This window comes from Scyliorhinus canicula, chromosome 16 (assembly GCF_902713615.1).
Source record: "Scyliorhinus canicula chromosome 16, sScyCan1.1, whole genome shotgun sequence".
Taxonomy (NCBI): domain Eukaryota; kingdom Metazoa; phylum Chordata; class Chondrichthyes; order Carcharhiniformes; family Scyliorhinidae; genus Scyliorhinus; species Scyliorhinus canicula.
The window spans coordinates 1,461,914-1,485,152 of NC_052161.1; the positions used below are offsets into that span (position 1 = coordinate 1,461,914).

Sequence of the window (23,239 nt, forward strand, 5' to 3'; positions counted from 1 at the left end):
CCCCTCCCCCACTCTCCCCACTCCCTCTACCCACTCCCCCCTCTCCCCACTCCCCCACTCCCCTCTCCCCCACTCCCCCTGCCCCACTCCCCCTGCCCCACACCTCCCTCAGCCCCCCACTCCCCGTCCCCCCCTCCCCCTTCCACACACCCACTCCCCCTCTCCCCCTCTCTCCCACTCCTCACTCCCCCTCCCCCTCTCTCCCACTCCCCCCTCCCCCGAGCTGGCCCCGTGACACAGGAGAGGAAGCTGGGAGCTTGGGACATGTGGTTTGGTCACATGAGTGAGATCATTGGGAGGTGTGTCAGCGAATATTACAGAAACACGTGTCATTCTGCATACTGACCTCTGGCACCTTCCCGGCCGGGGGGTCCAGCTGGACCTGGGGGTCCCGGGGGACCGGGAACAAATGAACCACCTGTTGAATAAGAACAGAGAGTGTGAGTGAGATTGTGTTCAAGGAGATGGAACTCCCTCAGTCACTGACAGACTGCAACAGGGAAAACCTGGCAGCAGCTGCCCCAGATCCTCTGGAATAATGGGCGAAATTCTCCCAAAACGGGAGAAATCGTCAAACTGCCGTAAAACCCGGGCGGGTTTTACGGCATCGCGCCCCTTCCCGACGGGGGACCGATTCTGGTCCCCCGTCGGGGCTAGCAGCCCGACGTCGGAGGCTCCGACAAGTCGGGCTTAACGAAAATCGTTAAGCCCGCTTGTCGGACTTAGCGCCGGCTGACGCGTCATATGACGTCAGCCGCGCATGCGCAGGTGGGAAGACTCCACCCGCGCATGCGCGGATGACGGCATCGCGTTTTTGCGCGAAACCCGCGCATGCGCGGTCCGGGTTGCCCCTCAGCCGCCCCGCGTATTGATACTGCGGGGCGGCAGAAGGACAAATAGTGCGCGGGCATCGGGCCCGCTGCCCGCGATCGGTGGGCACCGATCGCGGGCCCATGGCACCCTTGGCACGGCCGACAAAAAAGTCGGGAAGGCCCTCCCGCTATTCTCCCACCCGTCGTGGGGGGGGGAGAATTTCGCCCAATGTTTGGGTAGAAGAGGGGAAAATGTGTCCTCACCTTCCAGCTGGGCTCAACTGTTAAACCTCAGAAAGAGTCTCCTATTCCTCGGCAGGACTGTCCCGGACACACTACACCCAACAAAAGGTAAGGTTGAAGCAGACCCAACAATCGTCAGCCAGAGGTGCCGAGTGGATGATCCATCTCGATCTCCTCCGGAGACTCCGGGGACTGACATCACAAATGTCAGTCTGCAGCCAATACTGATATCACTAAACAGCTGAAGGTACTGGATATTGCAACAGTAATGGGCCCTGACAATATCCCAGCAATAGTACTGAAGATTTGTGCTCCAGAACTTGCCGCACCCCTAGCCAAGCTGTTCCAGTACAGCTACAACACTGGCATCTACCTGGCAATGTGGAAAATTACCCAGGTGTGTCCTGTACACAAAAATGTAATCTGTCCAATTACCGCCCTATCAGTCTACACTCAAACATCAATACAGTGATGGAAGGAACCATCAACAGCGCTAAGAAGCGGCAGTTACTCAGCAATAACCTGCTCACGGACACTCAGTTTGGGTTCTGCCAGGGTCACTCAGCTCCTGACCTCTTTACAGCCTTGGTTCAAACATGGGCAATAGAGCTAAATGCCAGAGGTGAGGAGAGAGTGACTGCCCTTGACATCAAGGCAGCATTTGACCGAGTGTGGCATCAAGGAGCCCCGAGCTAAACTGGAGCCAATGGGAATCAGGGGGAAACTCTCTGCTGGTTGGGTCATATCCCGGCACAAAGGGAGATGGTTGTGGTGGTTGGAGGTCAATCATCTCAGCTCCAGGACATCACTGCAGGAGTTCCTCAGGGTAGTGTCCTCGGCTCCAACCATCTTCAGCTACTTCACCAATGACCTTTCTTCTAACGTAAGATCAGTTTGGGGATGTTTATAGATGACTGCACAATGTTCAGCACCATTCGCAACTCCTCAGACACTGAAGCAGTCTACATGCAAATGCAGCAAGACCTGGGCAATATCCAGGCTTGGGGCTGACAAGCGGCAAGTTACATTCGCGCCACACAGTGCCAGACAATGACCATCTCCTACAAGAGGGACTAACCATCGCCCTTGACATTCAATGGCATTCCCATTGCTGAATCCCCCACATCCTGGGGGTTACCATCGATCAGAAACTGAACTGGACCCAGCCACATGAATACTGTGGTTACCAGGGCAGGTCAGGGGCTGGGAATCCTGCAGAGAGTAACTCACCTCCCAACTCCCCAAAGCCTGTCTACCATCTACAAGGCACAAGTAAGGAGTGTGATAAAAAGCCTCCACTTGCCTGGGTGAGTGCAGCGCCAATAATAATAATAATCTTTTATTGTCACAAGTATGAAGTCACTGTGAAAAGCCCCAAATACACTCAAGAAGTTTGACACCATCCAGGACAAAACAGCCGTTTGATTCCCCCCCGCCTTCCACAAACATTCAAACCCTCCATCACTGACGCACAGTGGCAGCCGTGTGTACCATCTACAAGATGCACTGCAGTAACTCACCAAGGCTCCTCAGGCAGCACCTTCCTAACCCACGACTGCTACCATCTAGGACAAGAGCAGCAGATACCTGGGAACCCCACCACCTGGAGGTTCCCCTCCAAGTCACGCACCATCCTGACTTGGAAATATCGCCGTTCCTTCACTGTCACTGGGACAACATTCTGGACCCTTTCCCTAACAGCACAGTGGGTGTACCTACACTCAGGGACTGCAGCAGTTCACCACTACCTTCTCAAGGGCAATTAGGAATGGACAACAAATGCTTGCCCAGCCAGTGGAGCCCACATCCCGTAAAAATGATTTTTAAACAGTACGATGACCCCCTGAGAGACAAGCTGGATTGGGGTCACAGTGGGGCCAATGGATCATCCTAGTCGGTGCTGACACCTGGGTAGAGTATCCAAGACTGTTCCTGGGAAATAAATCACAATGCAGCTCTCACCAACCCATTTCCACTCAATGTTTCAATCAGACCACTCCGGAAAGGTCAGAGTGAAGGGACAAGACCATCCCGAGGGAATGACAGTAATCACACAAACCTGTGATAATTGGAATGTGATTTACACAACGAGAGGGTCAGACTTACCGTCTCCAGACGCACCTGGCAATCCTGCCTGACCAACTTCACCTACAAGAAGCAAAAGGGGAAACATTGAGCAGAACAGTCTCTAGTGCATCACTGATATCCACACTATATCCCTCACTGTAACACTGATATACACGGTGTCCCTCACTGTAACACTGATATCCACACTGTCCCTCACTGTAACACTGATATACACTGTGTCCCTCACTGTAACACTGATATACACTGTGTCCCTCACTGTAACACTGATATACACTGTGTCCCTCACTGTGACACTGATATACACTGTGTCCCTCACTGTAACACTGATATACACTGTATCCCTCACTGTAACACTGATATACACTGTGTCCCTCACTGTGACACTGATATACACTGTGTCCCTCACTGTAACACTGTTATACACTGTGTCCCTCACTGTAACACTGATATACACTGTGTCCCTCACTGTAACACTGATATACACACTGTATCCCTCACTGTAACACTGATATACACTGTATCCCTCACTGTGACACTGATATACACTGTGTCCCTCACTGTAACACTGTTATACACTGTGTCCCTCACTGTAACACTGATATACACTGTGTCCCTCACTGTAACACTGATATACACTGTGTCCCTCACTGTAACACTGATATATCCTGCGTCCCTCACTGTAACACTGATATACACTGTGTCCCTCACTGTAACACTGATATACACTGTGTCCCTCACTGTAACACTGATATACGCTGTGTCCCTCACTGTAACACTGTTATACACTGTGTCCCTCATTGTAACACTGATATCCACTGTCCCTCACTGTAACACTGATATACACTGTGTCCCTCACTGTAACACAGATATACACTGTATCCCTCACTGTGACACTGATATACACTGTGTCCCTCACTGTAACACAGATATACACTGTATCCCTCACTGTGACACTGATATACACCGTGTCCCTCACTGTAACACTGATATACACTGTGTCCCTCACTGTGACACTGATATCCACACTGTATCCCTCACTGTGACACTGATATACACTGTGTCCCTCACTGTAACACTGATATACACTGTGTCCCTCACTGTAACACTGATATACACACTGTCCCTCACTGTAACACTGATATACACTGTGTCCCTCACTGTAACACTGATATACACTGTGTCCCTCACTGTAACACTGATATCCACACTGTATCCCTCACTGTGACACTGATATACACTGTGTCCCTCACTGTAACACTGATATACACTGTATCCCTCACTGTGACACTGATATACAATGTGTCCCTCACTGTAACACTGATATACACTGTGTCCCTCACTGTGACACTGATATACACTGTGTCCCTCACTGTAACACTGATATCCACACTGTATCCCTCACTGTGACACTGATATACACTGTGTCCCTCACTGTAACACTGATATACACTGTGTCCCTCACTGTAACACTGATATCCACACTGTATCCCTCACTGTGACACTGATATACACACTGTCCCTCACTGTAACACTGATATCCACACTGTATCCCTCACTGTGACACTGATATACACTGTGTCCCTCACTGTAACACTGATATACACTGTATCCCTCACTGTAACACTGATATACACTGTGTCCCTCACTGTAACACTGATATACACTGTATCCCTCACTGTGACACTGATATACACTGTGTCCCTCACTGTAACACTGATATACAATGTGTCCCTCACTGTAACACTGATATACACTGTGTCCCTCACTGTGACACTGATATCCACTGTGTCCCTCACTGTAACACTGATATACACTGTGTCCCTCACTGTAACACTGATATACACTGTATCCCTCACTGTAACACTGATATACACTGTGTCCCTCACTGTAACACTGATATACACTGTGTCCCTCACTGTAACACTGATATACACACTGTCCCTCACTGTAACACTGATATACACTGTGTCCCTCACTGTGACACTGATATACACTGTGTCCCTCACTGTAACACTGATATACAATGTGTCCCTCACTGTAACACTGATATACACTGTGTCCCTCACTGTGACACTGATATACACACTGTCCCTCACTGTAACACTGATATACACTGTGTCCCTCACTGTAACACTGATATACACACTGTCCCTCACTGTAACACTGATATACACTGTGTCCCTCACTGTAACACTGTTATACACTGTGTCCCTCACTGTAACACTGATATACACTCTGTCCCTCACTGTAACACTGATATACACTGTGTCCCTCACTGTGACACTGATATCCACTGTGTCCCTCACTGTAACACTGATATACACTGTGTCCCTCACTGTAACACTGATATACACTGTGTCCCTCTCTGTGACACTGATATACACTGCGTCCCTCACTGTAACACTGATATACACTGTCCCTCACTGTAACACTGATATACACACTGTCCCTCACTGTAACACTTATACACACTGTGTCCCTCACTGTAACACTGATATACACTGTGTCCCTCACTGTAACACTGATATACACTGTGTCCCTCACTGTAACACTGATATACACTGTGTCCCTCTCTGTAACACTGATATCCACACTGTATCCCTCACTGTGACACTGATATACACTGTGTCCCTCACTGTAACACTGATATACACTGTGTCCCTCACTGTGACACTGATATACACTGTGTCCCTCACTATAACACTGTTATACACTGTGTCCCTCACTGTAACACTGATAAACACTGTGTCCCTCACTGTAACACTGTTATACACTGTGTCCCTCACTGTAACACTGATATACCCTGTGTCCCTCACTGTAACACTGTTATACACTGTGTCCCTCACTGTAACACTGATATACCCTGTGTCCCTCACTGTAACACTGATATATACTGTGTCCCTCACTGTAACACTGATATCCACACTGTCCCTCACTGTAACACTGATATACACTGTGTCCCTCACTGTAACACTGATATACACTGTGTTCCTCACTGTAACACTGATATACACTGTGTCCCTCACTGTAACACTGATATACACTGTGTCCCTCACTGTAAGACCGATATACACTGTGTCCCTCACTGTAACACTGATATACACTGTGTCGCTCACTGTAACACTGATATACACTGTGTCCCTCACTGTAACACTGATATACACTGTGTCCCTCACTGTAACACTGATATACACTGTGTCCCTCACTGTAACACTGATATACACACTGTTGCTCCCTGTAACACTGTGTCCCTCACTGTGACACTGATATACACACTGTCCCTCACTGTAACACTGATATACACTGTGTCCCTCACTGTAACACTGATATACACTGTATCCCTCACTGTAACACTGATATCCACTCTGTCCCTCACTGTACCACTGATAAACACTGTGTCCCTCACTGTAACACTGATATACACACTGTCCCCCACTGTAACACTGATATACACTGTGTCCCTCACTGTAACACTGATATACACTGTGTCCCTCACTGTAACACTGATATACATTGTGCCTCTCACTGTAACACTGATATACACTGTGTCCCTCACTGTGACACTGATATACACTGTGTCCCTCACTGTGACACTGATATACACTGTGTCCCTCACTGTAACACTGATATACACTCTGTCCCTCACTGTAACACTGATATCCACTGTGTCCCTCACTGTAACACTGATATACACTGTGTCCCTCACTGTAACACTGATATACACTGTGTCCCTCACTGTAACACTGATATACACCCTGTCCCTCACTGTAACACTGATATACACTGTGTCCCTCACTGTAACACTGATATACACTGTGTCCCTCACTGTAACATTGATATACACACTGTCCCTCACTGTAACACTGATATACACTCTGTCCCTCACTGTAACACTGATATACACTGTATCCCTCACTGTAACACTGATATACACTCTGTCCCTCACTGTAACACTGATATACACTGTGTCCCTCACTGTAAGACTGATATACACACTGTCCCTCACTGTAACACTGATATACACTGTGTCCCTCACTGTAACACACTGTGTCCCTCACTGTAACATTGATATACACCATGTCCCTCACTGTGACACTGATATACACTGTGTCCCTCACTGTAACACTGATATACACTGTGTCCCTCACTGTAACGCTGATATACACTGTGTCCCTCACTGTAACACTGATATACACACTGTCCCTCACTGTAACACTGATATACACTGTGTCCCTCACTGTAACACTGATATACACTGTGTCCCTCACTGTAACACTGATATACACTGTGTCCCTCACTGTAACACTGATATACACTGTGTCCCTCACTGTAACACTGATATACACTGTGTCCCTCACTGTAACACTGATATACACACTGTCCCTCACTGTAACACTGATATACACTGTGTCCCTCACTGTAACACTGATATACACTCTGTCCCTCACTGTAACACTGATATACACTGTGTCCCTCACTGTAACACTGATATACACTGTGTCCCTCACTGTAACACTGATATACACTGTGTCCCTCACTGTAACACTGATATACACTGTGTCCCTCACTGTAACACTGATATACACTGTGTCCCTCACTGTAACACTGATATACACTCTGTCCCTCACTGTAACACTGATATCCACACTGTCCCTCACTGTAACACTGATATACACTGTGTCCCTCACTGTGACACTGATATACACTGTGTCCCTCACTGTAACACTGATATACACTGTGTCCCTCACTGTAACACTGATATACACTGTGTCCCTCACTGTAACACTGATATACACTGTGTCCCTCACTGTAACACTGATATACACTGTGTCCCTCACTGTGACACTGATATACACTGTGTCCCTCACTGTAACACTGATATCCACTGTGTCCCTCACTGTAACACTGATATACACTGTGTCCCTCACTGTAACACTGATATACACACTGTCCCTCACTGTAACACTGATATACACTGTGTCCCTCACTGTAACACTGATATATACTGTGTCCCTCACTGTAACACTGATATACACTGTGTTCCTCACTGTAACACTGATATACACTGTGTCCCTCACTGTAACACTGATATACACCGTGTCCCTCACTGTGACACTGATATACACTGTGTCCCTCACTGTAACACTGATATACACACTGTCCCTCACTGTAACACTGATATACACTGTGTCCCTCACTGTAACACTGTTATACACTGTGTCCCTCACTGTGACACTGATATACACTGTGTCCCTCACTGTAACACTGATATACACCGTGTCCCTCACTGTACCACTGATAAACACTGTGTCCCTCACTGTAACACTGATATACACACTGTCCCTCTCTGTAACACTGATATACACACTGTCCCTCACTGTAACACTGATATACACTGTGTCCCTCACTGTAACACTGATATACACTGTGTCCCTCACTGTAACACTGATATACACTGTGTCCCTCACTGTAACACTGATATACACTGTGTCCCTCACTGTAACACTGATATACACCGTGTCCCTCACTGTAACACTGATATACACCGTGTCCCTCACTGTAACACTGATATACACACTGTCCCTCACTGTGACACTGATATACACTGTGTCCCTCACTGTAACACTGATATACACTGTGTCCCTCACTGTAACACTGATATACACTGTGTCCCTCACTGTAACACTGATATACACCGTGTCCCTCACTGTGACACTGATATCCACACTGTCCCTCACTGTAACACTGATATACACTGTGTCCCTCACTGTAACACTGATATACACACTGTCCCTCACTGTAACACTGATATACACTGTATCCCTCACTGTAACACTGATATCCACACTGTCCCTCACTGTAACACTGATATACACTGTGTCCCTCACTGTGACACTGATATACACTGTGTCCCTCACTGTAACACTGATATACACTGTGTCCCTCACTGTAACACTGATATACACACTGTCCCTCACTGTAACACTGATATACACTGTGTCCCTCACTGTAACACTGATACACACTGTGTCCCTCACTGTAACACTGATATACACTGTGTCCCTCACTGTAACACTGATATACACACTGTCCCTCACTGTAACACTGATATACACTGTGTCCCTCACTGTAACACTGATATACACTGTGTCCCTCACTGTAACACAGATATACACACTGTCCCTCACTGTAACACTGATATACACTGTGTCCCTCACTGTAACACTGATATACACTGTGTCCCTCACTGTAACACTGATATACACTCTGTCCCTCACTGTAACACTGATATACACTGTGTCCCTCACTGTAACACTGATATACACTGTGTCCCTCACTGTAACACTGATATACACTGTGTCCCTCAGTGTGACACTGATATACACTGTGTCCCTCACTGTAACACTGATATACACTGTGTCCCTCACTGTAACACTGATATACACTGTGTCCCTCACTGTAACACTGATATACACTGTGTCCCTCACTGTAACACTGATATACACTGTGTCCCTCACTGTGACACTGATATACACTGTGTCCCTCACTGTAACACTGATATACACTGTGTCCCTCACTGTAACACTGATATACACTGTGTCCCTCACTGTGACACTGATATACACTGTGTCCCTCACTGTAACACTGATATACACTGTGTCCCTCACTGTAACACTGATATACACTGTGTCCCTTACTGTAAAACACTGATATACTCCGTGTCCCTTACTGTAAAACACTGATATACACCGCATCCCTTACTGTAAAACACTGATATACACTGTGTCCCTTACTGTAAAACACTGATATACACTGTGTCCCTTACTGTAACACTGATATACACTGTGTCCCTCACTGTAACACTGATATACACTGTGTCCCTCACTGTAACACTGATATACACTGTGTCCCTCACTGTAACACTGATATACACTGTGTCCCTCACTGTAACACTGATATACACTGTGTCCCTCAGTGTGACACTGATATACACTGTGTCCCTCACTGTAACACTGATATACACTGTGTCCCTCACTGTAACACTGATATACACTGTGTCCCTCACTGTGACACTGATATACACTGTGTCCCTCACTGTAACACTGATATACACTGTGTCCCTCACTGTAACACTGATATACACTGTGTCCCTCACTGTAACACTGATATACACTGTATCCCTCACTGTAACACTGATATACACTGTGTCCCTCACTGTAACACTGATATACACTGTGTCCCTCACTGTAACACTGATATACACTGTGTCCCTCAGTGTGACACTGATATACACTGTGTCCCTCACTGTAACACTGATATACACTGTGTCCCTCACTGTAACACTGATATACACTGTGTCCCTCACTGTAACACTGATATACACTGTGTCCCTCACTGTAACACTGATATACACTGTGTCCCTCACTGTGACACTGATATACACTGTGTCCCTCACTGTAACACTGATATACACTGTGTCCCTCACTGTAACACTGATATACACTGTGTCCCTCACTGTGACACTGATATACACTGTGTCCCTCACTGTAACACTGATATACACTGTGTCCCTCACTGTAACACTGATATACACTGTGTCCCTCACTGTAACACTGATATACACTGTATCCCTCACTGTAACACTGATATACACTGTATCCCTCACTGTAACACTGATATACACTGTGTCCCTCACTGTAACACTGATATACACTGTGTCCCTCACTGTAACACTGATATACACTGTGTCCCTCACTGTAACACTGATATACACTGTGTCCCTCACTGTAACACTGATATACACTGTGTCCCTCACTGTAACACTGATATACACTGTGTCCCTCACTGTAACACTGATATACACTGTGTCCCTCAGTGTGACACTGATATACACTGTGTCCCTCACTGTAACACTGATATACACTGTGTCCCTCACTGTAACACTGATATACACTGTGTCCCTCACTGTGACACTGATATACACTGTGTCCCTCACTGTAACACTGATATACACTGTGTCCCTCACTGTAACACTGATATACACTGTGTCCCTCACTGTAACACTGATATCCACACTGTATCCCTCACTGTGACACTGATATACACTGTGTCCCTCACTGTAACACTGATATACACTGTGTCCCTCACTGTGACACTGATATACACTGTGTCCCTCACTGTAACACTGATATACACTGTGTCCCTCACTGTAACACTGATATACACTGTGTCCCTCACTGTAACACTGATATACACCGTGTCCCTCACTGTAACACTGATATACAGTGCCTGAGTCCAGTGTCCAGAGCTGCTGTCAGTCCTCTGTCTGACCCAGTGTCCAGTGCTCGAGTCAATCTGCTTTCTGAGTCCAATGTCCAGTGTTGCGGTCAGTCTGCTCTCTGAGTCCAGTGTCCAGTGCTGTGGTCAGCCTGCTGTCTGGGTCCAGTGCTGTGGTCAGCCCGCTGTCTGGGTCCAGTGCTGTGGTCAGCCCGCTGTCTGGGTACAGTGTCCAGTGCTGTGGTCAGCCTGCTGTCTGAATCCAGTGTCCAGTGCTATGGCCAGTGTGCTGTCTGGGTCCAGTGCTGTGGTCAGCCCGCTGTCTGGGTCCAGTGCTGTGGTCAGCCCGCTGTCTGGGTCCAGTGCTGTGGTCAGCCCGCTGTCTGGGTCCAGTGTCCAGTTCTGTGGGCAGCCTGCTGTCTGGGTCCAGTGTCCAGTGCTGTGGGCAGCCTGCTGTCTGGGTCCAGTGCTGTGGTCAGCCCGCTGTCTGGGTACAGTGTCCAGAGCTATGGCCAGTATGCTGTCTGGGTCCAGTGCTGTGGTCAGCCTGCTGTCTGAATCCAGTGTCCAGTGCTGTGGTCAGCCCGCTGTCTGGGTCCAGTGTCCAGTGCTGTGGTCAGCCCGCTGTCTGGGTCCAGTGTCCAGTGCTGTGGGCAGCCTGCTGTCTGGGTCCAGTGCTGTGGTCAGCCTGCTGTCTGGGTCCAGTGTCCAGTGCTGTGGTCAGCCCGCTGTCTGGGTCCAGTGTCCAGTGCTATGGCCAGTGTGCTGTCTGGGTCCAGTGCTGTGGGCAGCCTGCTGTCTGGGTCCAATGCTGGGGCCAGTCTGCTGCCTGGGGCTTGTCAATTCTATAATGTTGGGAGTAAATCAGGATTTTTCCCTGTGCAATGGGATATTTCCTCCCACAATCTCCCATTTGGAGGTGCGGAGAAGGTTCTAGCACCTGTGAAACTCTGAGCGCCGACACGAACACACTGAAGGAGGAACGGGGAAATGGGCCAACGCTAACTGAGATGTTGGACACAGGGTGTATTTACCTCTAGGACCGGGACGTCCGGGAGGTCCAGGGGGTCCTGGGGGTCCTGCAAACAGGGGTCCTGTGGAAGACAGGAAGCGTGATTTAAATATTTCATTAAATCAACAGTAGATATTAAATATTTGCTTTAATTATATCGACACATTCTGATGTTAACAATTGGTGATAATGCGGTTCTACATTCAGGGACAATCCCGGTGCAGTGAGTTACCTCTGTGGCCTGTGGAACCATCAGTGCCTGGGGATCCGGGAGATCCTTGGGGTCCGGGTGGTCCAGAGGGTCCGGGGGGTCCGGACTGTCCGGGGGTTCCTGCTTTACCTTCACCTGGAGGACAAAGTGAGAGGTGAGTGAGGAGCTTCACTCTTTAGTTTGTTTTACAGAGTAATTAATTGTATTGAATGATGGGTGGGTTGGATTAACAATAAACAAAGAACAAAGAAAAGTACAGTAAGAAGTCTTACAACACCAGGTTAAAGTCCAACAGGTTTGTTTCAAACACGAGCTTTCGGAGCGCAGCTCCTTCCTCAGGTGAGTCGTGAGCCGTGCTCCGAAAGCTCGTGTTTGAAACAAACCTGTTGGACTTTAACCTGGTGTTGTAAGACTTCTTACTGTGCTCACCCCAGTCCAACGCCGGCATCTCCACATCAAGAAAAGTACAGCACAGGAACAGGCCCTTCGGCCCTCCAAGCCTGTGCCGACCATGTTGCCCGTCTAAACTAAAATCTTCTACACTTCCTGGGTCCGTATCCCTCTATTCCCATCCTATTCATGTATTTGTCAAGATGCCCCTTAAATGTCACTATCGTCCCTGCTTCCACCACCTCCTCCGGCAGCGAGTTCCAGGCACCCATTACCCTCTGTGTAAAAAACTTGCCTCGTACATCTCCTCTAAACCTTGCCCCTCGCACCTTAAACCTATGCCCCCCCCCAGTAATTGACCCCTCTACCCTGGGGAAAAGTCTCTGACTATCCACTCTGTCTATGCCCCTCATAATTTTGTAGACCTCTATCAGGTCGCCCCTCAACCTCCGTCATTCCAGTGAGAACAAACAGAGTTTATTCAACAGCTCCTCATAGCTAATACCCTCCATACCAGGCAACATCCTGGTAAATCTCTTCTGCACCCTCTCTAAAGCCTCCACATCCTTCTGGTAGTGTGGCGACCAGAATTGAACACTATACTCCAAATGTGGCCTAACTAAGGTTCTATACAGCTGCAACATGACTTGCCAATTCTTATACTCAATGCCCCGGCCAATGAAGGCAAGCATGCCGTATGCCTTCTTGACTACCTTCTCCACCTGTGTTGCCCCTTTCAGTGACCTGTGGACCTGCACACCTAGATCTCTCTGACTGTCAATACTCTTGAGGATTCTACCATTCACTGTATATTCCCTACCTGTATTAGACCTTCCAAAATGCATTACCTCACATTTGTCCGGATTAAACTCCATCTGCCATCTCTCCGCCCAAGTCTCCAAACCATTTAAATCCTGCTTTATCTTCTGACATTCCTCATCGCTATCCGCAATTCCACCAACCTTTGTGTCATCTGCAAACTTACTAATCAGACCAGTTACATTTTCCTCCAAATCATTTATATATACTATGAACAGCAACGGTCCCAGCACTGATCCCTGCGGAACACCACTAGTCACAGCCCTCCAATCAGAAAAGCACCCTTCCATTGCTACTCTCTGCCTTCTATGACCTAGCCAGTTCTGTATCCACCTTGCCAGCTCACCCCTGATCCCGTGTGACTTCACCTTTTGTACCAGTTTACCATGAGGGACCTTGTCAAAGGCCTTACTGAAGTCCATATAGACAACATCCACTGCCCTACCTGCATCAATCATCTTTGTGACCTCTTCGAAAAACTCTATCAAGTTAGTGAGACACAACCTCCCCTTCACAAAACCGTGCTGCCTCTCGCTAATATGTCCATTTGCTTCCAAATGGGAGTAGATCCTGTCTCGAAGAATTCCGACGAGGCTGTTCTGTGCAATGAGTCCACATTAATCACCTCAGTAGACAGCTGGGAAAGTCTGTCAATTGTTTCACCCTGAGCTACGCTCTGCTCCGAGAGTACGGGATTTACTGGGAAGTTTCCAAAGGAGCTATTAGTGCTGGGCCCACATTGAGTGGAATCCCTGGAACTCAACAGGCTGCTGCTTGATGTGATAATGCAGAATGATAAAGATCTCTTTACTGATAAGCTAATCAGACATCTGGGGCCGAATCCTCCGACCCCCCACAGGGTCGGAGAATTGCCCGGTGCCGGAGTAAATCCCACCCCTGCCGTGGCCGGAATTCTCCGCCACCCAGGATTGGCGGGTGCGGGAATCATGCCCCGCTGATCGGCATGCCCCCCACGCCGATCGGCGTGCCCCCCGCACCGATCGGCGTGCCCCCCGCACCGATCGGCGCCCCCCCCCCGCGGCGATTCTCCGGCCCGCGATGGGCTGAAGTCCCACCTGCTGACAGGCCGTTCCCGCTGACGTGGTTTCAACCACCTCTGATGGAGGCGGGATTGACGGCGCGTGGGGCCCCCCGGGGTCCTGGGGGGGGGGGGGGAGCGCGGGGCGATCGGACTCCAGGGGGTGCCCCCACGGTGGCCTGGCCCGCAATCGGGGCCCACCGATCAGCGGGCGGGCCAGTGCCGTGGGGGCACTCTTTTCCTTCCGCCGCCGCCATGGCCTCCACCAATGCGGAGGCGTAGGAGAATCCCCCAGCGGGAATGCGGCGGTGGTGATGTCAGCGGCCGCTGATGCACTGGCGCATGCACAAACCGGCGAAGGCCTTTCGGCCAGCCCCAACGCCGGGCGGCGTGGAGCCAACCACCTCCGGAGCGGGCCTAGCCCCCAAAGGTAAGGAGAATTCCCCACCTCAGGGGAGGCCCAACGCCGGAGTGGTTGGCGCCACTCCGCTACACCGGGACCCCCCACCCCACCGGGTACAGGAGAATCCCAGCCTTGATCTGAGAAGATCCCTCAGCCAGTCAGCAGAATGCGGAGGGGATGAATTCTCACTGTGAGGTCAGCAATCTCCCAACCTCCAAACCAGAGAATCAGAGGAAAGGTAATCAATACATTGTCAATCAGTGGGTAACTCACTCACAGAGACAAGACCTGGAATCAATTCCCAATCCAGACACTTTTGGATTGGATTGGATTGGATTGGATTGGGTTTTGTTTATTGTCACGTGTACCGAGGTACAGTGAAAAGTATTTTTCTGCGAGCAGATCATTAAGTACATGATAGGGCAGCACGGTAGCATGGTGGTTAGCATAAATGCTTCACAGCTCCAGGGTCCCAGGTTCGATTCCCGGCTGGGTCACTGTCTGTGTGGAGTCTGCACGTCCTCCCCGTGTCTGCGTGGGTTTCCTCCGGGTGCTCCGGTTTCCTCCCACAGTCCAAAGATGTGCAGGTTAGGTGGATTGGCCATGCTAAATTGCCCATAGTATCCTAAAAAGTAAGGTTAAGGGGGGGTTATTGGGTTACGGGTATAGGGTGGATACGTGGGTTTGAGTAGGGTGATCATTGCTCGGCACAACATCGAGGGCCGAAGGGCCTGTTCTGTGCTGTACTGTTCTATGTTCTATAATCGGGCAATACAAGATTTATAATGTAACTACATAAGCATTGGCATCGGATGAAGCATACAGGGTGTAGTGTTAATGAGGTCAGTCCATAAGAGGGTCATTTAGGAGCCTGGTGACAGTGGGGAAGAAGCTGTTTTTGAGTCTGTTTGTGCATGTTCTCAGACTTCTGTATCTCCTGCCCAATGGAAGAAGTTAGAAGAGTGAGTAAGCCGGGTGGGAGGGGTCTGTGATTATGCTGCCCGCTTTCCCCAGACAGCGGGAGGTGTAGATGCAGTCAATGGATGGGAGGCAGGTTTGTGTGATGGACTGGGCGGTATTCACGACTCTCTGAAGTTTCTTGCGGTCCTGGGCCGAGCAGTTGCCATACCAGGCTGTGATGCAGCCCAATAGGATGCTTTCTATGGTGCATCTGTAAAAGTTGGTAATGAGACCATAATTCAAACAAGATTCCTGCTGGAGTACTGAGGGAGTGCCGCACTGTCAGAGGGTCAGTGCTGAGGGAGTGCTGCACTGTCAGAGGGTCAGTACTGACGGGAGTGCCGCACTGTCAGAGGGTCAGTACTGAGGGAGTGCCGCACTGTCAGAGGGTCAGTACTGAGGGAGTGCCGCACTGTCAGAGGGTCAGTACTGAGGGAGTGCTGCACTGTCAGAGGGTCAGTACTGAGGGAGTGCCGCACTGTCAGAGGGTCAGTACTGAGGGAGTGCCGCACTGTCAGAGGGTCAGTACTGAGGGAGTGCCGCACTGTCAGAGGGTCAGTACTGAGGGAGTGCCGCACTGTCAGAGGGTCAGTACTGAGGGAGTGCCGCACTGTCAGAGGGTCAGTACTGAGGGAGTGCCGCACTGTCAGAGGGTCAGTACTGAGGGAGTGCCGCACTGTCAGAGGGTCAGTACTGAGGGAGTGCCGCACTGTCAGAGGGTCAGTACTGAGGGAGTGCTGCACTGTCAGAGGGTCAGTACTGAGGGAGTGCCGCACTGTCAGAGGGTCAGTACTGAGGGAGTGCCGCACTGTCAGAGGGTCAGTACTGAGGGAGTGCCGCACTGTCAGAGGGTCAGTACTGAGGGAGTGCCGCACTGTCAGAGGGTCAGTACTGAGGGAGTGCTGCACTGTCAGAGGGTCAGTACTGAGGGAGTGCCGCACTGTCAGAGGGTCAGTACTGAGGGAGTGCCGCACTGTCAGAGGGTCAGTACTGAGGGAGTGCCGCACTGTCAGAGGGTCAGTACTGAGGGAGTGCCGCACTGTCAGAGGGTCAGTACTGAGGGAGTGCCGCACTGTCATAGGGTCAGTACTGAGGGAGTGCTGCACTGTCAGAGGGTCAGTACCGAGGGAGTGCCGCACTGTCAGAGGGTCAGTACTGAGGGAGTGCCGCACTGTCATAGGGTCAGTACTGAGGGAGTGCTGCACTGTCAGAGGGTCAGTACTGAGGGAGTGCCGCACTGTCAGAGGGTCAGTACTGAGGGATGTGCTGCACTGTCAGAGGGTCAGTACTGAGGGAGTGCCGCACTGTCAGAGGGTCAGTACTGAGGGAGTGCCGCACTGTCAGAGGGTCAGTACTGAGGGAGTGCCGCACTGTCAGAGGGTCAGTACTGAGGGAGTGCCGCACTGTCAGAGGGTCAGTACTGAGGGAGTGCCGCACTGTCAGAGGGTCAGTACTGAGGGAGTGCCGCACTGTCAGAGGGTCAGTACTGAGGGAGTGCTGCACTGTCAGAGGGTCAGTACTGAGAGAGTGCTGCACTGTCAGAGGGTCAGTACTGAGGGAGTGCTGCACTGTACAGAGGGTCAGTACTGAGGGAGTGCTGCACTGTCAGAGGATCAGTACTGAGGGAGTGCAGCACTGTCAGAGGGTCAGTACTGAGGGAATGCTGCACTGTCAGAGGGTCAGTACTGAGGGAGTGCGGCACTGTCAGAGGGTCAGTACTGAGGGAGTGCTGCACTGTCAGAGGGTCAGTACTGAGGGAGTGCTGCACTGTCAGAGGATCAGTACTGAGGGAGTGCAGCACTGTCAGAGGGTCAGTACTGAGGGAGTGCCACACTGTCAGAGGGTCAGTACTGAGGGAGTGCCGCACTGTCAGAGAGTCAGTACCGAGGGATGCAGCACTGTCAGAGTGTCAGTACTGAGGGAGTGCTGCACTGTCAGAGGGTCAGTACTGAGGGAGTCCCGCACTGCCAGAGGGTCAGTACTGAGGGAGTGCCGCACTGTCAGAGGGTCAGTACTGAGGGAGTGCCGCACTGTCAGAGGGTCAGTACTGAGGGAGTGCCGCACTGTCAGAGGGTCAGTACTGAGGGAGTGCCGCACTGTCAGAGGGTCAGTACTGAGGGAGTGCCGCACTGTCAGTGGGTCAGTACTGAGGGAGTGCCGCACTGTCAGAGGGTCAGTACTGAGGGAGTGCTGCACTGTCAGAGGGTCAGTACTGAGAGAGTGCTGCACTGTCAGAGGGTCAGTACTGAGGGAGTGCTGCACTGACAGAGGGTCAGTACTGAGGGAGTGCTGCACTGTCAGAGGATCAGTACTGAGGGAGTGCAGCACTGTCAGAGGGTCAGTACTGAGGGAATGCTGCACTGTCAGAGGGTCAGTACTGAGGGAGTGCGGCACTGTCAGAGGGTCAGTACTGAGGGAGTGCTGCACTGTCAGAGGGTCAGTACTGAGGGAGTGCTGCACTGTCAGAGGATCAGTACTGAGGGAGTGCAGCACTGTCAGAGGGTCAGTACTGAGGGAGTGCCGCACTGTCAGAGGGTCAGTACTGAGGGAGTGCCGCACTGTCAGAGGGTCAGTACTGAGGGAGTGCAGCACTGTCAGAGTGTCAGTACTGAGGGAGTGCTGCACTGTCAGAGGGTCAGTACTGAGGGAGTGCCGCACTGTCAGAGGGTCAGTACTGAGGGAGTGCCGCACTGTCAGAGGGTCAGTACTGAGGGAGCGCTGCACTGTCAGAGGGTCAGTACTGAGGGAGTGCTGCACTGTCAGAGGGTCAGTACTGAGGGAGTGCTGCACTGTCAGAGGGTCAGTACTGAGGGAGTGCCGCACTGTCAGAGGGTCAGTACTGAGGGAGTGCCGCACTGTCAGAGGGTCAGTACTGAGGGAGTGCCGCACTGTCAGAGGGTCAGTACTGAGGGAGTGCTGCACTGTCAGAGGGTCAGTACTGAGGGGCTGCTGCACTGTCAGAGGGTCAGTACTGAGGGAGTGCAGCACTGTCAGAGGGTCAGTACTTAGGGATACAGCACTGTCAGAGGGTCAGTACTGAGGGAGTGCCGCACTGTCATAGGGTCAGTACTGAGGGAGTGCTGCACTGTCAGAGGGTCAGTACCGAGGGAGTGCCGCACTGTCAGAGGGTCAGTACTGAGGGAGTGCTGCACTGTCAGAGGGTCAGTACTGAGGGAGTGCCGCACTGTCAGAGGGTCAGTACCGAGGGAGTGCCGCACTGTCAGAGGGTCAGTACTGAGGGAGTGCTGCACTGTCAGAGGGTCAGTACTGAGGGAGTGCCGCACTGTCAGACGGTCAGTACTGAGGGAGTGCTGCACTGTCAGCGGGTCAGTACTGAGGGAGTGCTGCACTGTCAGAGGGTCAGTACTGAGGGAGTGCCGCACTGTCAGAGGGTCAGTACTGAGGGAGTGCTGCACTGTCAGAGGGTCAGTACTGAGGGAGTGCCGCACTGTCAGAGGGTCAGTACTGAGGGAGTGCCGCACTGTCAGAGGGTCAGTACTGAGGGAGTGCCGCACTGTCAGAGGGTCAGTACTGAGGGAGTGCCGCACTGTCAGAGGGTCAGTACTGAGGGAGTGCTGCACTGTCAGAGGGTCAGTACTGAGGGAGTGCTGCACTGTCAGAGGGTCAGTACTGAGGGAGTGCTGCACTGTCAGAGGGTCAGTGCTGAGGGAGTGCTGCACTGTCAGAGTGTCAGTACTGAGGGAGTGCCGCACTGTCAGAGGGTCAGTGCTGAGGGAGTGCCGCACTGTCAGAGGGTCAGTACTGAGGGAGTGCTGCACTGTCAGAGGGTCAGTACTGAGGGAGTGCTGCACTGTAAAGGGTCAGTACTGAGGGAGTGCCGCACTGTCAGAGGGTCAGTACTGAGGGAGTGCCGCACTGTCAGAGGGTCAGTACTGAGGGAGTGCTGCACTGTCAGAGGGTCAGTACTGAGGGAGTGCTGCACTGTCCGAGGGTCAGTACTGAGGGAGTGCCGCACTGTCAGACGGTCAGTACTGAGGGAGCGCCGCACTGTCAGAGGGTCAGTACTGAGGGAGTGCTGCACTGTCAGAGGGTCAGTACTGAGGGAGTGCCGCACTGTCAGAGGGTCAGTACTGAGAGAGTGCCGCACTGTCAGAGGGTCAGTACTGAGTGAGTGCCGCACTGTCAGAGGGTCAGTACTGAGGGAGTGCTGCACTGTCAGAGGGTCAGTACTGAGGGAGTGCCACACTGTCAGAGGGTCAGTACTGAAAGAGTGCCGCACTGTCAGAGGGTCAGTACTGAGGGAGTGCCACACTGTCAGAGGGTCAGTACTGAAAGAGTGCCGCACTGTCAGAGGGTCAGTACTGAGGGAGTGCTGTACTGTCAGAGGGTCAGTACTGAGAGAGTGCCGCACTGTCAGAGGGTCAGTACTGAAAGAGTGCCGCTCTGTCAGAGGATCAGTACTGAGGGAGTGCCGCACTGTCAGAGGGTCAGTACTGAGGGAGTGCCGCACTGTCAGAGGGTCAGTACTGAGGGAGTGCCGCACTGTCAGAGGGTCAGTACTGAGGGAGTGCCGCACTGTCAGAGGGTCAGTACTGAGGGAGCGCTGCACTGTCAGAGGGTCAGTGCTGAGGGAGTGCCGCACTGTCAGAGGGTCAGTGCTGAGGGAGTGCCGCACTGTCAGAGGGTCAGTACTGAGGGAGTGCCGCACTGTCAGAGGGACAGTATTGAGGGAGTGCCGCACTGTCAGAGGGTCAGTACTGAGGGAGTGCTGCACTGTCAGAGGGTCAGTACTGAGGGAGTGCTGCACTGTATGAGGGTCAGTACTGAGGGAGTGCTGCACTGTCAGAGGGTCAGTACTGAGGGAGTGCCGCACTGTCAGAGGGGCAGTACTGAGGGAGTGCTGCACTGTCAGAGGGGCAGTACTGAGGGAGCGCTGCACTGTCAGAGGGTCAGTACTGAGGGAGCGCTGCACTGTCAGAGGGGCAGTACTGAGGGAGTGCTGCACTGTCAGAGGGTCAGTACTGAGGGAGTGCTGCACTGTCAGAGGGTCAGTACTGAGGGAGTGCGGCACTGTCAGAGGGTCAGTACTGAGGGAGTGCCGCACTGTCAGAGGGCCAGTACTGAGGGAGTGCCGCACTGTCAGAGGGTCAGTACTGAGGGAGTGCTGCACCTGTCAGAGGGTCAGTACTGAGGGAGTGCCGCACTGTCAGAGGGTCAGTACTGAGGGAGTGCCGCACTGTCAGAGGGTCAGTACTGAGGGAGTGCTGCACTGTCAGAGGGTCAGTACTGAGGGAGTGCCGTACTGTCAGAGGGTCAGTACTGAGGGAGAGCCGCACTGTCAGAGGGTCAGTACTGAGGGAGTGCCGCACTGTCAGAGGGTCAGTACTGAGGGAGTGCCGCACTGTCAGAGGGTCAGTACTGAGGGAGTGCCGCACTGTCAAGAGGGTCAGTACTGAGGGAGTGTTGGACTGTGATAAATAACACACTCACCTTTAGGACCTGCAGCTCCTTGTGGTCCTGGGGGTCCAACAATACTCTCGCCTGTAGAACAGGACAGAAAACAACAAAGATTTACTATAAAATAACCAATATTTTTCTTTTCTGCTATCCTGGCATTGTGGGTATCCCTGGCATTGTGGGTATCCCTGGCATTGTGGGTATCCCTGGCACTGTGGGTATCCCTGGCATTGTGGGTATCCCTGGCACTGTGGGTATCCCTGGCATTGTGGGTATCCCTGGCATTGTGGGTATCCCTGGCATTGTGGGTATCCCTGGCACTGTGGGTATCCCTGGCATTGTGGGTATCCCTGGCATTGTGGGTATCCCTGGCACTGTGGGTATCCCTGGCATTGTGGGTATCCCTGGCATTGTGGGTATCCCTGGCATTCGTTACTTATTCCTAATTGCCCTCGAACAAGGGCAATTCAGAATCAACCATATCACTGTGGGTCTGGGGTCATATCGAGTCAGACAGGTTTACAGCATGGAAGGAGGCCATTCAGCCCATCATGTTCCCGCCGGCTATCAAACATGTTGGCCAGACCGGGAAAGACGGCAGATTTCCTGCCCCAAAGTTTCCTCTACACTGTCCCCATCAAACACTCCCAGGACAGGTCCAGCACGGGGTTAGATACAGAGTAAAGCTCCCTCTGCGCTGTCCCCATCAAACACTCCCAGGACAGGTACAGCACGGGGTTAGATACAGAGTAAAGCTCCCTCTACACTGTCCCCATCAAACACTCCCAGGACAGGTACAGCACGGGGTTAGATACAGAGTAAAGCTCCCTCTACACTGTCCCCATCAAACACTCCCAGGACAGGTACAGCACGGGGTTAGATACAGAGTAAAGCTCCCTCTACACTGTCCCCATCAAACACTCCCAGGACAGGTACAGCATGGTGTTAGATACAGAGTAAAGCTCCCTCTACACTGCCCCATCAAACACTCCCAGGACAGGTACAGCACGGGGCTAGATACAGAGTAAAGCTCCCTCTACACTGTCCCCATCAAACACTCCCAGGACAGGTACAGCATGGGGTTAGATACAGAGTAAAGCTCTCTCTACACTGTCCCCATCAAACACTCCCAGGACAGGTACAGCACGGGGTTAGATACAGAGTAAAGCTCCCTCTACACTGTCCCCATCAAACACTCCCAGGACAGGTACAGCACGGGGATAGATACAGGGTAAAGCTCCCTCTACACAGTCCCCATCAAACACTCCCAGGACAGGTACAGCACGGGGTTAGATACAGGGTAAAGCTCCCTCTACACAGTCCCCATCAAACACTCCCAGGACAGGTACAGTACGGGGTTAGATACAGAGTAAAGCTCCCTCTGCACTGTCCCCATCAAACACTCCCAGGACAGGTACAGTACGGGGTTAGATACAGAGTAAAGCTCCCTCTACACTGTCCCCATCAAACACTACCAGGACAGGTACAGCACGGGGTTAGATACAGAGTAAAGCTCCCTCTACACTGTCCCCATCAAACACTCCCAGGACAGGTACAGCACGGGGTT

General features: G+C 51.4%; 1 protein-coding gene across 1 annotated transcript in view; it reads right to left on the reverse strand.

Annotated features, from left to right (window-relative positions):
- The window catches only part of LOC119979315 (collagen alpha-1(XVII) chain-like), a 236,466-nt gene that overhangs the window by 61,423 nt on the left and 151,804 nt on the right, over positions 1-23,239 (reverse strand). Inside the window, 5 exon segments of the mRNA XM_038821395.1 lie at positions 347-418; positions 3,162-3,203; positions 12,455-12,514; positions 12,665-12,778; positions 21,706-21,756. Of these exon segments, the coding sequence (XP_038677323.1) occupies positions 347-418; positions 3,162-3,203; positions 12,455-12,514; positions 12,665-12,778; positions 21,706-21,756 (339 nt within the window).